This window comes from Phalangium opilio, unplaced genomic scaffold (genome assembly GCF_054372755.1).
Source record: "Phalangium opilio isolate 3A_F unplaced genomic scaffold, DU_Popi_V2 ptg000082l_1, whole genome shotgun sequence".
Taxonomy (NCBI): Eukaryota; Metazoa; Arthropoda; class Arachnida; order Opiliones; family Phalangiidae; genus Phalangium; species Phalangium opilio.
Genome location: NW_028324189.1, coordinates 17,863,731 through 17,879,508, shown reverse-complemented (window position 1 = coordinate 17,879,508; position 15,778 = coordinate 17,863,731). Strand labels below are relative to the sequence as shown.

General features: G+C 40.7%; 1 protein-coding gene and 8 non-coding genes across 9 annotated transcripts; 8 read left to right on the top strand and 1 right to left on the bottom strand.

The window, feature by feature from the left end:
* Nucleotides 1-8,473: 8,473 nt before the first annotated feature.
* On the bottom strand, nt 8,474-8,941 carry LOC149653523 (uncharacterized). Its single transcript, XM_089847005.1, has one exon. It carries the CDS (start codon nt 8,939-8,941, stop codon nt 8,474-8,476), a length of 468 nt encoding a protein of 155 aa, XP_089703131.1.
* Nucleotides 8,942-12,803: 3,862 nt separating this feature from the next.
* TRNAV-CAC (transfer RNA valine (anticodon CAC)) lies at nt 12,804-12,873 on the top strand. Its single transcript has one exon. It is a non-coding gene; the product is annotated as a tRNA-Val (tRNA).
* A 65-nt stretch (nt 12,874-12,938) lies between these two features.
* TRNAV-UAC (transfer RNA valine (anticodon UAC)) lies at nt 12,939-13,011 on the top strand. Its single transcript has one exon. It is a non-coding gene; the product is annotated as a tRNA-Val (tRNA).
* Nucleotides 13,012-13,214: 203 nt separating this feature from the next.
* TRNAV-CAC (transfer RNA valine (anticodon CAC)) lies at nt 13,215-13,287 on the top strand. Its single transcript has one exon. It is a non-coding gene; the product is annotated as a tRNA-Val (tRNA).
* Nucleotides 13,288-13,352: 65 nt separating this feature from the next.
* On the top strand, nt 13,353-13,425 carry TRNAV-UAC (transfer RNA valine (anticodon UAC)). The gene has a single exon. It is a non-coding gene; the product is annotated as a tRNA-Val (tRNA).
* A 342-nt stretch (nt 13,426-13,767) lies between these two features.
* On the top strand, nt 13,768-13,840 carry TRNAV-CAC (transfer RNA valine (anticodon CAC)). Its single transcript has one exon. It is a non-coding gene; the product is annotated as a tRNA-Val (tRNA).
* Nucleotides 13,841-14,181: 341 nt separating this feature from the next.
* Nucleotides 14,182-14,254, top strand: TRNAV-CAC (transfer RNA valine (anticodon CAC)). The gene has a single exon. It is a non-coding gene; the product is annotated as a tRNA-Val (tRNA).
* Nucleotides 14,255-14,319: 65 nt separating this feature from the next.
* TRNAV-UAC (transfer RNA valine (anticodon UAC)) lies at nt 14,320-14,392 on the top strand. Its single transcript has one exon. It is a non-coding gene; the product is annotated as a tRNA-Val (tRNA).
* Nucleotides 14,393-15,562: 1,170 nt separating this feature from the next.
* Nucleotides 15,563-15,635, top strand: TRNAV-UAC (transfer RNA valine (anticodon UAC)). The gene has a single exon. It is a non-coding gene; the product is annotated as a tRNA-Val (tRNA).
* The last annotated feature ends 143 nt before the right edge of the window (nt 15,636-15,778 follow it).

Below are 15,778 nucleotides of genomic sequence, written 5' to 3'. Positions count from 1 at the left end.
TATTGACCGTCGCTCCTCAGCCGGTAAGACCCTTCAATTCCGTGAATGCCAACGACGTGTTTTTGTAGTACGTCTTGGACGAACGTCTCGTCGTCCGAGTCGATTAACACCTCGACAGGGTCGGGCTTCAAAAATTGATTTATGGTGCGCTTACCGCTGCTGGTTCCGGCTCGATCCCCATGAGAAGACGGTGGAGAGTCAAACATAGACTGTGATTCTTCGAGATATTTGCTACTCATGGCTGGATTGATTGTGAAAACCCTATGCCCATGCTCGAGCTTTTATACCCAAAATCTCAGGGCCATTTTTTTTTTAGAATACAGGCCCAGGCATGGTTTTTTATAAGACAACCTTATTTTACTTTTATTAAGTGTTTACAAAATATAATTATGTACCGACAAGCGATTTTTTAATTTAACCTTAACTGTATTTTTTATTGATGAGTTGATAATAGAGATTATGAAGGATATTAGAATAAATACACATATAAAAAATACATCTATAGTTTAATATTAATATACGTTTATTTAGATTTAAATCATGTTAAAAAATAATTTCGTTTCCTCCCAAAATAATTACTTTTAACCTTCATCAAAAAATTTTTCTATAAGGCGATCTCATGCAGATTATTCAAATTATATTATTCAAATTATGCCCAGACAGGCCCAAACAAACTTTGCATACCAATAAAAAACCTGCCCCCTCGGGCTTCTACCAAGGTAACTCCTTTTTAACCTTCGCCCATAAATTTTTTTATATAACACGATCATATTTGAATTATTTAAATCATGGCTAGACAAGTTTTGCATATAGAAAAAACTTGGTCCTCGGAGAGATTTCTAAATTTATGAATATATACCTAATTACCTTTTTGCTATTTATCGAAAAATAGTTTTTTAAGAATCTTGAAAGCTAGACACTATTAGATTTAACCTCCATAATTTACTATATAAGCCCCGTGTTTCAACGTGAAAGTTATCAGTTGTTTAACTTCTGTACCTTAAGCATTCTTTTACAAAGATGTCTTTCTCCAGCACTACTCGATTGCCCGCCCTGTCGTTTATTAAAATCCATCCGGCAGCGCTTACTCCTCGTCGTGCCTCTCCCCAGTCGGCCGGACTGGACTTATATTGTCCAGTTGATACTGTGCTCGAACCGCACGGTATCAAAATCTTGTCGACTGGGTTAGGCGTTATGCTGCCAGCGGATAGCTACGGTCGCATTGTTGGCCGTAGCAGCTTGACGGCCCAAGGGCTGTTTGTTGCCGAGGGGACGATAGGTATGTTTATTAGTTATTTTATAATGCCCCAAAAGTATAATATTTCTTAACAATAATAGACGCCGACTATCGGGGACCCCTAAAAGTGGTCATTGCCAATGTCGGGGGGACCCCCTACACTGTTCGGCGTGGCGATAGAGTCGCCCAATTGATAGTTACCCCGGTTATATTGCTAAGACCTGTGGAAGCGGCGGTAAATATTTTAAAGTTTTTTGATTTAGGTTTCAACATGTAACACATTTTTATGTTGTTTCTAGAGTTTGACCCCTACATCACGCGGCAGTGGGGGGTTTGGCTCGACCGGTGTTTAGTCTTTTTTAATGGTGGTGGGTTTTTTTATAAATATTTGTTATTCTGTGTTTTATTGTATATATCATATGTTATTAAAAATCTTTATTCGTATATTTGTTATCCTTTACAGACTTATAATTATAGGCTTATTTTCTAGCCTTACCTTAATTAACCTATCCAATGAAATTATCTCTTTACTTACGCTCCGCCTACTAAACCAGTAGGAACCAATTAAAACTGTCGCTTACCTCGCTAGTATGTTACATATATATCACGTACTACCTATTTTAAATATCATTTACTATCGTAACAGACTCAATATGCTGTGCCTCATTTTCTTTTTTGTTTACGGGTTAATAGTCAACATTTTGTTAACTCTTTACGAAATCGAGCGGCGAAGCAGAAAACAATTAGAAAATAAACCCAAACGGCCCTCCGCCGATTGCACTTCCGAGTCAAATAACGATACGGGGTCAATGTGAAAAATGACTTCGTTAAAACATGTTTGTTTATCCTTGCTGGTTGTTGATTATTTTGTACTATATATTTTGTATTTATTTATTACGCATATCTGTACATCATATAAAAAGTAAATATTTGATGTCTTAAAATCTGTGTTTTTATTAACTTTAGGCTTACAGAGAGAAAAGCTGGAGTGGTTAAAGGGTAACACCCAATGTTAGCAAGCCAGGGATGACGTCAAGCTAGACTATAGTTTTAGTTTTGGTCTAAGTTAAGAAGATGATGTCATGGGGGGGGTTGAAACTAACAAGCAGGAGCTCGGGCTAGTCCAGACTTGTCTGAAAAGTTTGGTTTGAGTTTGGTAGATGATGGTCTGGTGGCCATCTTGGGGTGGCGGTAATCTTGGATCCATGCGTATTTGTATAGTCCCTACTACTGAACGAAAGACTGTTGGAACAAATAATTCGTGGAATCGCAAATGACGCGATGCAACAGAGACTGTTCGCGGAATGTGAAGCAGACAAAAACATTACCCTCGACAAGGCGATTACATCAATCCAAGCTATTGAAAACGCGGCAAAGAACGTCTACGTTGCGAAAACACAGCTTGGAAATAACAATGAATCACACCAGAAGGTAAATGCTCTTTCCACAATGCCAAATAAGTTCTACAATCAACCTAAGACCCAACAGCATACAAGAAATGAGACACACTCTTACTATCACCATCAACCACCGCAGTTGGCGAAACCGAACACTTTTGCACCGACAGGCAAATTTAATCAAGGGAAATTTACTCCTAATCCGCATAAATGCATTAGATGCACTAAACCGGGACACAAAGCCGCTAATTGTCCACACATTCGCGATATATGCAGAAAATGTCAGAAAAGGGGACATATCGCACCCGCTTGTTTACGAGATCATGGATGACAATCTACAGAAACAGGTCACACAAATAACAGGACTTTTGCCAGTCATCATATCACTGACGTTACTCAAGAAGACGTACCCCTGGAACAGTACGAGGACAACACAGAGTATGATTTTCCTGTTTACAACCTTCAGGGTAGCATAAATCATGAATCACAAGACAACGATGACAACACACCCCCGGCGGAGGTCATTCACTGTAAAGTGAACAACACCATCCTTCCTTTCGACTTGGACAATGGTTCAGGACATTCTATAATTACGGAAAATTGGTTCAACTGTCTCACACCCAAGCCCGCATTAGAACCTTTCCAAGGTAATTCACTCCGAGCATACACGGGTCATGATATACCAATTTTGGGTCAATCCAAAGTGACTGTCACGTATCAAGGCAAAACAGCGCTTTTAGCGGTCTTGATAGTCGACACACCAGGACCAAATCTCTGCGGTAGGAAATGGCTATACTCAAGTTTAAACATTCCACCATCTATCTGCTCTAACGCCACAGTCAACACACTAACTGATACGGCATCTGCTAACCCTCCATCTTTGGAAAGCATTTTGGAGGAAAATAAAGAACTTTTTACATCGGGATTAGGCAAACTTAAAGGGGTCAAGGTCCACCTCTATTTGAAAAATAACGCTGTCCCAAAATATTGCAAGGCAAGGACTGTTCCTTACGCAGTAAAAGATCAAGTAGAAGAAGAACTACAACGCATGGTAGACGTGGGCATTTTGGAACCAACTTCCTATTCGGACTATGCCTCGCCCATTGTACCAGTACAGAAGCCTGGCACTGAAGTTAAGAAATCTATCAGAATTTGCGGCGATTTTAAAACCACGGTCAATCCAAACCTTGACACGGAAATTTATCCACTTCCGAGAGCGGAGGATATTTTCTCCAAATTGGGCGGATGCAAGTATTTTTCTCGCATAGATCTAAAGGAAGCCTATAATCAATTGGAGTTAGATGAAGAGTCGCAAAAGTTCACTGTCATTAACACAACCAAGGGATTGTTTCGTTACAAGAGGTTACCTCAGGGTATATCCTCTTCTTCCGCCATTTTTCAACGCCATATCGAGATGATACTCTATGACCACAAACACGTCTCACCATTCCAAGACGATATCCTGGTAGGAGGGCGAACGGAAGCAGAACATCTACAATGTCTCAATGCAGTCCTACGCACGCTACTGAAGCGTAGTCTAAAGTTGAGATTAGCTAAATGCAAATTTTCACAAGCAAGAGTAGAATTTCTGGGTCATTTGCTAGACGCTAACGGGCTACACCCGCAAGAAAGCAAAATGATAGCCATCAAGGAGCCACCAGCTCCAGCTAATGTAGAGCAGCTTCGCTCTTTCTTAGGACTGTTAAATTATTATGCGAAGTTTCTCCCTAACAATTCCACTAAACTCGCACCGTTATACGAATTGCTACACAAGGAAGCAAAATGGACTTGGAAGGACGCTCAACAAACAGCTTTCACGGACGCCAAAGCTACACTTTAAACATCCAACGTTCTCGTTCATTACGATGTCAACAAGGAAGTACATTTGGCCACCGACGCATCTCCAGTCGGGTTGGGAGCAGTAATTTCCCACATAGTTAATGGTATTGAGCAACCTATCTCTTTTGCATCACGCAGTCTAACAGCTGCTGAACGTAACTACTCCCAATTGGATAAAGAAGCTTTGGGACTCATCTTTGGCATCACAAAATTCCGGGATTACCTGTATGGAAAAAAAATTTTCCTGCACACAGACCATCAACCATTGGTCACACTCTTGGCACCACACAAGCCGATACCACCAATGGCAGCCGCCAGAATTCAGAGGTGGGCTCTTTTGCTGTCAGCTTACACATATGAAGTCAAATTCCGCAAAGGAAGCAATAACAGTAATGCTGATGCTTTGAGTCGACTTCCTCTACCTCACGCTAATCCAACTACACCAGTACCCGTGGAGTATGTATTTATCATCACCGCTTTGAACGATGGTCCGGTAACTGTCCCACAAATGGATAAACACACCAAACAGCATCCAATTCTATCCAGAGTTTTCCACCACATGCGGAATGGATGGCCTACCAGAAAAGTTGCACCAGAATTGGAACCATACCATCGAGCACGAAATGAGCTTTCAAACTTTGACAACATTCTTTTTCGAGGAAACAAAGTTATTGTCCCACAAGCATGTCAACGAGCTATTTTGGAAAAACTACATAGCTCTCACCAGGGTATAAACGGCATGAAAGCCACTGCCAGATCAAAGGTTTGGTGGCCAAGAATCAACGCAGATATCGAAGCATTGGCCCAAACGTGCGCTATCTGTCAAGAAGTGGCACCAATGCCCAAATCGCAATATCATGCATGGCCAACCGCAACTGAGCCCTGGACCAGAGTCCACGTAGACTTTGCCGGCCCAATAGAAAACAAATATATCTTGGTAATAGTGTACGCGTTTTCTAAATGGATCGAATTAGAAGTAACGTCAAGTACATCTACAGAAGCTGTCATACGGGCTTTACGTCAGAACATCGCTCGATACGGTATAATGACTACCTTAGTCACGGGCAATGGTACCTGTTTTACGAGCGGCAGTTTCCAAGAATTCATCACACTAAACGGTATAAATCACCTACGAACAGCTCCACATCACCCAGCTAGCAACGGCCAAGCGGAAAGAACCGTCCGCACGGTAAAAACCACGCTCAAGAAGATCTCGGGTGGCACAAACGAAGCCATTGATAATATCAATAGAGGCCTCCCTACTTTTTATCAACGGGACATTTAGAAACCAGATTAGCAAGGATCTTGCTAAATTACAGAAGAACACACAATCACACTGGCAAATCACCGGCTGAATTAATGCTAGAACGCACACTAAGAACAAGGTAAGACGTTTTCAACCCAAAAGAAGGAGCAGTCAGCTTCTCCAAGCCCGACCAACGTCTTTGCAAACCACCAAATCTCACGGACTACCAAATCTCAGACTTAGTCTACGCTAGAAATTTTGGTACAGGAGAAAAATGGCTAGAGGGCGCAATCACTGCACTACTTGGCAACACCATGTACCAGGTCCAAACTAAACTTGGTATCCTTCGACGTCACGGCAATCAACTCAGACAACGAAAACCGTTCGTCACACCGACGGCATTGAACCCTCCAACAACGACCACGTTGCCTCTGTTGCCTACCGTACCTGAACCGACAGCAGTATCACTCAATGATTCGGAACAGAACGTATCCACAGCGACGAATGACTTATTGATCTCAGAAGACCCAACCTTCGTTCCTACAAATTATGTTCCTACAGAATCCAACGTCATTCCCACAAACATTGTTCCTACACCGATACTACCTCCCTCAATTACTCCAAGTATACCAGCTTCAAGCACCGCACTTACAGATGAACCCGTAGCAAGCAAGCACTCATTACAACCAACCAGAAAACAACCTGACCGGGAAAAGAAACTACCTGCTCGCTATCGAAACTAAAAAAAAGGAGGTATTGTTATACAAATAACACAACACCTATTCAAATTACCCGCTGAAACAATACTCTATTCACTAACCGATAGAGGTCGCCACCTCCTTAGTCAATATTCTAGAAAATCAATATTAACGCTAGATAGCAAGGAGGAAAAGCTCCCTCTAGTCACTTGTTAGCCTGATCTCAAACTGTAACCATCGCATTATCATTTTAACCCTTTTATGAATAAATCAACCTGTTATGTTAAGAAATAATAGTTGTTAATTATAGATTAAGCTAAGTCTAATCGACAATAATTAAGTACACAACAATTATGTTGTTCAAAATATTTTTTATTAATTAGGAAAAAAACTTAATTTATAACATAATTGTTCAATTGGCGATTGAATGAGAAGGCAATGACAGACTTGGCTCTACATGGGATCTCAGATTGTTTTACGACGGAGGGGGCACGAAGCGAGGCTTGGCCCATTTTTATACATGTTAAAGTTTTTGATGGGATCTCACTTTTTTGTAGGAAGCCCTCCTTTTTGGTGACATCGTATGAAGTTTGTCTACGATGGGGGTGGTAGAGGCAGTAGAAGATGAGGTGGTTTCGAGTTGTGGAAAGTGGTTAGGGTTCCCACTGCCACAAAATCTGACGGTGTGGTATTCGCGCGGGTGTGTAGTGTACCTGATGATGATATTGCTCAGGCTATATATATTGGAGTTTTTTGGCGAAGAACATAAGCCCTTGGAATAATTTCAAATTCAGTTTTGACTGGACCTAGCTCGTAAAGATGTTCATTATTAAATTTAATTGATATAAATTTGAATTTTATTTGCTTCTTCAGAATGATTTTTTACACCCTGAACTAAACTTATTGAACTGTTCACTAAGCCAAGAGTGAAGTTAATATTTTTTAATTACGGTTTGACAATCCGACCAGTATTGAATATTTTCTTTAGTTGTTTTGAAAACTTTATTTACTCTTTGGGTTAACCTGGCACCAACTACAGCTGCCAGTAACTCTAGTACTGGAACTGCCAGCTTTTTGATTGGCTCGACTCCAGTTTTTGACGTGACTAAGATTTCTCCCTTCTTTGACGTAATTCGCGCGTAGATGGCGGCTCTGTACGCGTCAAAGAAGACATGCAACTCCTTTGCCTCTATTTCTTCTTCTCCTAGATTCGAATGACAGTGTCTTGGCGTGAATTTTATTATTAGGGCTAGATCACGTAACTCTGCCAACCAGCTTCTCCACGCTCTTGCTACCTCTTCCGGTAATGGTTGGTCCCACCCCCTTTGCAGCCATAGCTCTTGAAGCATAATTTATACTCTTCCGGAAAATGGCGATAGTAAACCGAAAGGGTCCAAAATCCTCGCAGCTGATTTTAATAAAACTCCGTTTCGTATCTTCGAACTCTGGAATACTCTCGATTAAGGAATCGACTTGAAATCCAATTTAGGTGTCTTTCTGGTCGTTCCAGACTACTGCTAAAACATCTGGCTTTTGCTACCGCCCTTTAAGATTAGCTTCTCTGAATGGGCTCTGGTTCCCAATTTTTTCCTTAATTCTTTTTCGGATTTAGGAAGAGCTGTTTATCCATTTTCTTAGTTTCATTTCTGCCTTCTCTTATATGGTCTTCGATTCTAGGTCTCTTTTAAATGCTGAATCATCGTTATCTTCTCCACTCGTTAAGTCATCTACAAACATGTCATTGCTGAGAATTTGACAAGTCTACGGATATTCCTCTTATAATTCTTTGCGTGATGTCTTATTGTCGCCCATAGATGGAACGTTCTTGACGTGATCCCGAACGTGACTCTGGCCATGCGATAAGTGATAGTTTCTTCGTTTTCTGGTGATTTAAATGGATTTGGGTTCCTAAGAAATCGAGTAGCATCTCTGTCCTCTTGTGCTACAGTAATTTGCAGGAAGGCCTGCTCTATGTCCGCAGTTAGTGCTACTTTTCTCATTAGGAATTTCATTGAAATTTCTAAAAATGTCCGGAATTAAGGTAGAAGAACTTCATTCAAGGGAAGGGCTTTTTCTTCGTGGGAGGAAGCGTCGAATAGGACACGTAATTTGGTCGTTTGTCTCTTATTTTTATCACGGGTTGGTGTGAAATGTAGTACACCGGACCGTCTATCTTCTGCTCGCCTTCCAATACTCTTCCAATGATACCCTTTTCCTCGTAGCCTTCAAATACCGTTTTATACTTCTCAAAAAGGTTGAAATCTTTGCAAAATCCCTTGGAAAGGCCCTCTTGTCTCTTCTTGGCCATATTTAGGTTAATGCCCAGTTTGGGTTTATCCTCTGTCCAAGGAAGGCTCACTTGATTACGTCCATCTTCAAATTTGACGGTATTTTCAAACTTATTCACGGCTTCTTCTTCTCTTTCATCCATTGTTTTTCTTCCAGCTTTTATAATTCCGAGTGGCTCGATCTCCCAAAACGCTTTCAAACTCTTCCCAATTTCGTCGTCTGTTGAATTTTCCATGATTAAGTTGATTTAGCTTTCTGTCTCCTCTATCTCTGATGTTTTGAGCAAACAAGTCGCTGAACTTGGACCCTGTACTACCCATCCGAAAAGGCTTTCCTTAGCGACCAAGAATTTATTTAATCTCTTTGACTTGGTGCTAAATATTTGCCATTAGTAATCGGGCCCTATTAGAAGTCCAATTTCACTTTGCGTCGGAAATTTGCCTTCAGTATCTTCCGCTAGGCTCATGTTGTTTTCTTTAAATTCTTTGACTATCTCTTTACCCAGGCCCGTAGCCACGGTGGGGGCACCAGGGGGCAATGTCCCTTCAAAAAATATATCCTGACCCCTCAAATAAGATTTCGGTTTGCACCTAAAGGCCCCCTCAAAACTTTCCAATGCCCCCTTATCAAATTAACTTTGCCCCTGTAATGAATATTATCATTTTGGTACACAAGCATTACAAGTTGGAAAACCAAAATATTACCTCTCCAAGTTGGAAAACCAAAATATTACCTCTCCAAGTTGGAAAACCAAAATATTACCTCTCCAAGTTGGAAAACCAAAATATTACCTCTCCAAGTTGGAAAACCAAAATATTACCTCTCCGTGTCAAGAGGTCCACTACTACAAACTTATTTACCTAGATATGGAATTTTTTCTCTTTTTTTGAAGGAAAAATTTACGAATTATTGAAGCAGTATTCCAAGCATAGCGAATATACAGTAAAACAGACGACATTTTACATCCAATAAGGATTAATCTTGGATATATGGAAATCAGTCAATGGGAAGAAGAACTGGAAATGAAGTGAGATAACCTTTATGTGTTTGTAAAGGCCCAATTGTGCACGCTTCAGCTGTTTACCCCATACACTCATAGCGACATTCACAACTGTAAACACTATCATCTCGTCTCACCTCAACAATATTCTTAGTTTCCCAACATGAGTGTTAATGTTTAATAACACCAAAGCCAATTTGTGGCTATAGACGCACTGATAGTCAATGCGCACCATAATAAGTATGAAAACTTCGAAGCTATAACCCGATAACGATTAGCCCTTTCACTGATCTAATTGCCACCATGCTTTCTTCTATTATTAAATCTAAACCTGATTATATAAACGTTTATTTAACTATCGGCTCACTCTGAACCGTTAATGTCTCTTCATTTTAGACACGAAAATCAAAAGAAGAACAGCGCAATTGCGTGAACCGTTGGTGGAAGCCCCGCTATTAGGAGGCCGGACGTTTCTCATAACCCTGGCCGATCGCCGCGTATGCCTTAACCATAACGATGATAATGGAGTAGAAGCCAGTATGTACAGACTGGTTTTTATGTGGGATAGACAAAAGCAAAGACCAGAAGAAGGTGGTGTTAGAAGCCAGCAAGTACAGATTGGTGTCTATGTGGGATAGGCAAAAACAAAGACCAGAAGATGGTGGTGATAGAAGGCAGTAAGTACAGACTGGTGTCTATGTGGGATAGACAAGACAAAGATCAGAAGTTGGTGGTGTTTTAGAAGCCAATGAGTGTAGATTGGTGTTCATGAGGAATGGGCAACTAACTAGTCAGATGAAGGAATAGAGACCAGTTGAATTGTAGATAAAGTGAAGTTTTGAATTTTCTGGGAACTGTAAATGCGGTCCGGAAATAGCAAACACATTTGCTTCGATTCGGAAACTGCGAACGCGGTCCCCTGTGGTGTTACAACATACTGAGACACACCCACACACACCCCGACACGTCGAAATTAGAACTTCTCCGTGACATACGTCACTCGGAGAGGTAAAAATTACCTAATTAGCGGCTATCGTTGGCCGATGGCACCGAGAGAAACACCTTAAAACGTACGCTACACGGCCAATTGGTCTCTAGTCTTTACATACAATCAGCTGTATTTAAATTTTGACCGAGGCTTAGTGAAATCAGTGAATTTAAAAATTATCGGCTAAATCCTAAATTTAAATTCTTTTGTATTAAATTATAATAAGGTATAACTTACGAAATTAAAATAAAATGAGGACGAATTAACCCCTTCTTTTATGTGAAAAGTTAAAAAATTCGCCTTAAGCTCGACATAGCCACACGCGTTGTCTAAACAAAAATCTTCGCTCAGTCGCTCTATTAGCGGTAAAACAGCGTAAGTCCCACAGTACGTTTCTCTATGATTTTAGCTAGGATTAAACCACGTAAGTCCAACAGAATAAAAGGTCGTAAGTTTAAGTATGTGCTTAAAAGTACAAAAAGTAATACTTAATATTAATTGTTTTCAATAAAACTTCGAAAGGCACCAGTTTAATGTTCAACCTTTCATTTAAAACCATTTTCAGACCTATCGAATAAATACTCTTCAAAAAATGGTCGAGACCATTTGGCTATCACAGCAAACATTTCCCATGTTATTCCTATGGGAAAATTTCCCTTTTTTTACCAAAATGTCTTAATTTTTTTATGTAAATGAAAACCACCCTTAGCAACTTTATTTTCTATGAAAAAAACTAATGGAGGGATCTCTTTGAAATTTTAACCACATATTAAGGGTCCGAATTTTAGTTCAGTGAAATTTTTTCAAAACAATTAATACAATACAAAAAATACTACATCCAAACAAAAAACCCTCCTTATACATTAAGAGCAGTATGAGGTCTTATCTAAGAGAGCGACCGCTCTCTCAGAATTGCAGAAAACGAGATAGCTCACAAGCATACAAACGTAGTTATAGCGTGTTATACTACGACTATGGCACGCCTTCATCTTTTAAAACATCTCGAGATGGTGGGAGACCTATGTTTTTATATGGATACGGACAGCCTGATCTACCTCTCGCCAGATGGCGCTCCTATACTCCCCACAGGAGATTATCTTGGTGAGTTAAAGAATGAGTTAGAGCCATACGGGAAAGACGCCTATATTTGTGAGTTTGGAAGCGCTGGTGCGAAAAATTATTCAATGAATATTTACGACCCCGCAACAGAAAAAATCACTAACATAATTAAAGGATTTTATTTAAATTCGTCTACTGAGAATCACGTGAATTTCGATATAATGAAGAAACTATTAGGTGTAATCAACGATGGTAAACCAGAAATGAAAACCCATTGGTCCCCAAATACGTCGCCTGCCCAATCACACCCTCATTACAATAAATCAAACAAAAACATATCAAGCCGTCGTCGATAAAGTAAGAGTTTTCCCAGATTACACCACAACCCCTTACGGGTATCTTAAGTAAATTTGTAAAAGTAATTTGTGTATATAATTTTTGTATTTTTTATTAATTGGGGGTTTTGTCTGCAGACATTTTTGTGTATGTTAATTGCAATTAGTTTTATTATGATTAGAATAAATTTGTCAATAATAATTTTCACTTTATATTATAGTCTTTATAAATTTATTCCTACATTGTTATAAGCATATCAAACTAAGCCTATACAATCAATCAAATCTTGACAGGTAAAGAGAGAGAGATCGGGAAAACCCAGCTCCCCCGCCTTAACAGTGGCCGCCATCTTGTACGGTATAATGGCTGCATACTCTCTATCGTTATTGGGCATAAAAGTAAGATAGGTCTCTTGGAAAACTCAGTCTAAATACCTAACTATGGTGTAGTGGTAATCACGTCCGCTTCACGACGCGGAACGTCCCAGGTTCGAGCCCCATGAGATACATGTTTTGACCATCGTGATTGGGCATAAAAATAAGCTAGGTGTCTTGGAAAACTCAATATTAGTAGGTATCTATGGTGTAGTGGTTATCACGGCCGTTTTACACGCGGAAGGTCCCAGGTTCGAGCCCTGGTAGATACACGTTTTGACCATCGTGATTGGGGATAAAAATAAGCTAGGTCTCTTGGAAATCTAAATCTAACTACCTTACTATGGTGTAGTGGTAATCACGTCCGCTTCACACGCGGAAGGTCCCAGGTTCGAGCCCTGGTAGATACATATTTTGTCCATCGTGATAAGATATTAAAAAAAGCTAGGTCACTTGGAAAACTGAATATTACTAAGTATCTATGGTGTAGTGGTTATCACGTCCGCTTTACACGCGGAAGGTCCCAGGTTTGAGCCCTGGTAGATACATATTTTCTCCATCGTGATTGGGCATAACAATAAGCTAGATCTCTTGGAAAACTAAGTCTAATTACCTAACTATGGTGTAGTGGTTATCACGTCCGCTTCACACGCGGAACGTCGCAGGTTCGAGCCCCATGAGATACATGTTTTGACCATCGTGATTATGCATAAAAATAAGCTAGGTGTCTTGGAAAACTCATCATTAGTAGGTATCTATGGTGTAGTGGTTATCACGTCCGTTTCACACGCAGAAGGTGCCAGGTTCGAGCCCTGGTAGATACATATTTTGACCATCGTGATAAGATATTAAAAAAAGCTAGGTCTCTTGGAAAACTCAATATTACTAAGTATCTATGGTGTAGTGGTTATCACGTCTGCTTTACACGCGGAAGGTCCCAGGTTTGAGCCCTGGTAGATACATATTTTGTCCATCGTGATTGGGCATAACAATAAGCTAGGTCTCTTGGAAAACTAAGTGTAACTACCTAACTATGGTGTAGTGGTTATCACGTCCGCTTCACGACGCGGAACGTCCCAGGTTCGAGCCCCCTGAGATACATGTTTTGACCATCGTTATTGGGTATAAAAATAAGCTGGGTGTCTTGGAAAACTCAATATTAGTAGGTAACTATGGTGTAGTGGTTATCACGGCCGTTTTACACGCGGAAGGTCCCAGGTTCAAGCCCTGGTAGATACACGTTTTGACCATCGTGATTGGGGATAAAAATAAGCTAGGTCTCTTGGAAATCTCAATCTAATTACCTATCAATGGTGTAGTGGTAATCACGTCCGCTTCACACGCGGAAGGTCCCAGGTTCGAGCCCTGGTAGATACATATTTTGACCATCGTGATAAGATATTAAAAAAAGCTAGGTCACTTGGAAAACTCAATTATAATAAGTATCTATGGTGTAGTGGTTATCACGTACGCTTTACACGCGGAAGGTCCCAGGTTTGAGCCCTGATAGATACATATATTGTCCTTCGTGATTGGGCATAACAATAAGCTAGGTCTCTTGGAAAACTAAGTCTAACTACCTAACTATGGTGTAGTGGTTATCACGTCCGCTTCACACGCGGAACGTCCCAGGTTCGAGCCCCATGAGATACATGTTTTGACCATCGTGATTATGCATAAAAATAAGCTAGGTGTCTTGGAAAACTCATCATTAGTAGGTATCTATGGTGTAGTGGTTATCACGTCCGTTTCACACGCGGAAGGTGCCAGGTTCGAGCCCTGGTAGATACATATTTTGACCATCGTGATAAGATATTAAAAAAAGCTAGGTCTCTTGGAAAACTCAATATTACTAAGTATCTATGGTGTAGTGGTTATCACGTCTGCTTTACACGCGGAAGGTCCCAGGTTTGAACCCTGGTAGATACATATTTTGTCCATCGTGATTGGGCATAACAATAAGCTAGGTCTCTTGGAAAACTAAGTCTAACTACCTAACTATGGTGTAGTGGTTATCACGTCCGCCTAATTCGCGGAAGGTCCCGGGTTCGAGCCCTGGTAGATACATATTTTGTCCATCGTGATTCGGCATAAAAATAAGGTAGGTGTCTTGGAAAACTCAAAATAAGTAGGTAGCTATGGTGTAGTGGTTATCACGTCCACGTTACACGCGGAACGTCCCAGTTTCGAGCCCCATGAGCTACATGTTTTGACCATCGTGATTGGGCATAAAAATAAGCTAGGTGTCTTGGAAAACTCATTATTAGTAGGCATCTATGGTGTAGTGGTTATCATGTCTGTTTTACACGCTGAAGGTCCCAGGTTCGAGCCCTGTTAGATACATATTTCGTCCATCGTGATTGGGCATAACAATAAGCTAGATCTCTCGGAAAACTCAGTCTAACTACCTAACTATGGTGTAGTGGTTATCACGGCAGCCTAACACGCGAAAGGTCGCAGGTTCGAGCCCTGGTAGATACATATTTTGTCCATCGTGATTCGGCATAAAAATAAGGTAGGTGTCTTGAAAAACTCAAAATTAGTAGGTATCTATGGTGTAGTGGTTATCACGTCCGCGATACACGCGGAAGGTCCCAGGTTCGAGCCCTTGTAGATGCACATTTTGTCCATCGTGATTGGGAATAGAAATAAGCTAGGTCTCTTGGAAAACTAAGTCGAACTACCTAACTATGGTGTAGTGGTTATCACGTCCGCGTAACACGCCGAAGGTCCCAGGTTCGAGCCCCATGAGATACATGTTTCGACCATCGTGATTGGGCATTTAAAATAAGCTAGGTGTCTTGGAAAACTCAATACTAGTAGGTATCTATGGTGTAGTGGTTATCACGGCCGTTTTACACGGGAAAGGTCCCAGGTTCGAGCCCTGGTAGATACATGTTTTCACCATCGTGATTGGGGATAAAAATAAGATAGATCTCTTGGAAAACTAGGTCTTAATGCCTAACTATGGTGTAGTGGTAATCACGTCCGCTTCACACGCGGAACGTCCCAGGTTCGAGCCCCATGAGCTACATGTTTTGACCATCGTGATTGGGCATAAAAATAAGCTAGGTGTCTTGAAAAACTCATTATTAGTAGGTATCTATGGTGTAGTGGTTATCACGTCCGTTTTACACGCGGAAGGTCCCAGGTTCGAACCCTGGTAGATACATATTTTGACTATCGTGATAAGATATTAAAAAAAGCTAGGTCTCTTGGAAAACCCAATATTACTAAGTATCCATGGTGTAGTGGTTATCACGTCTGCTTTACACGCGGAAGGTCCCAGGTTTGAACCCTGGTAGATACATATTT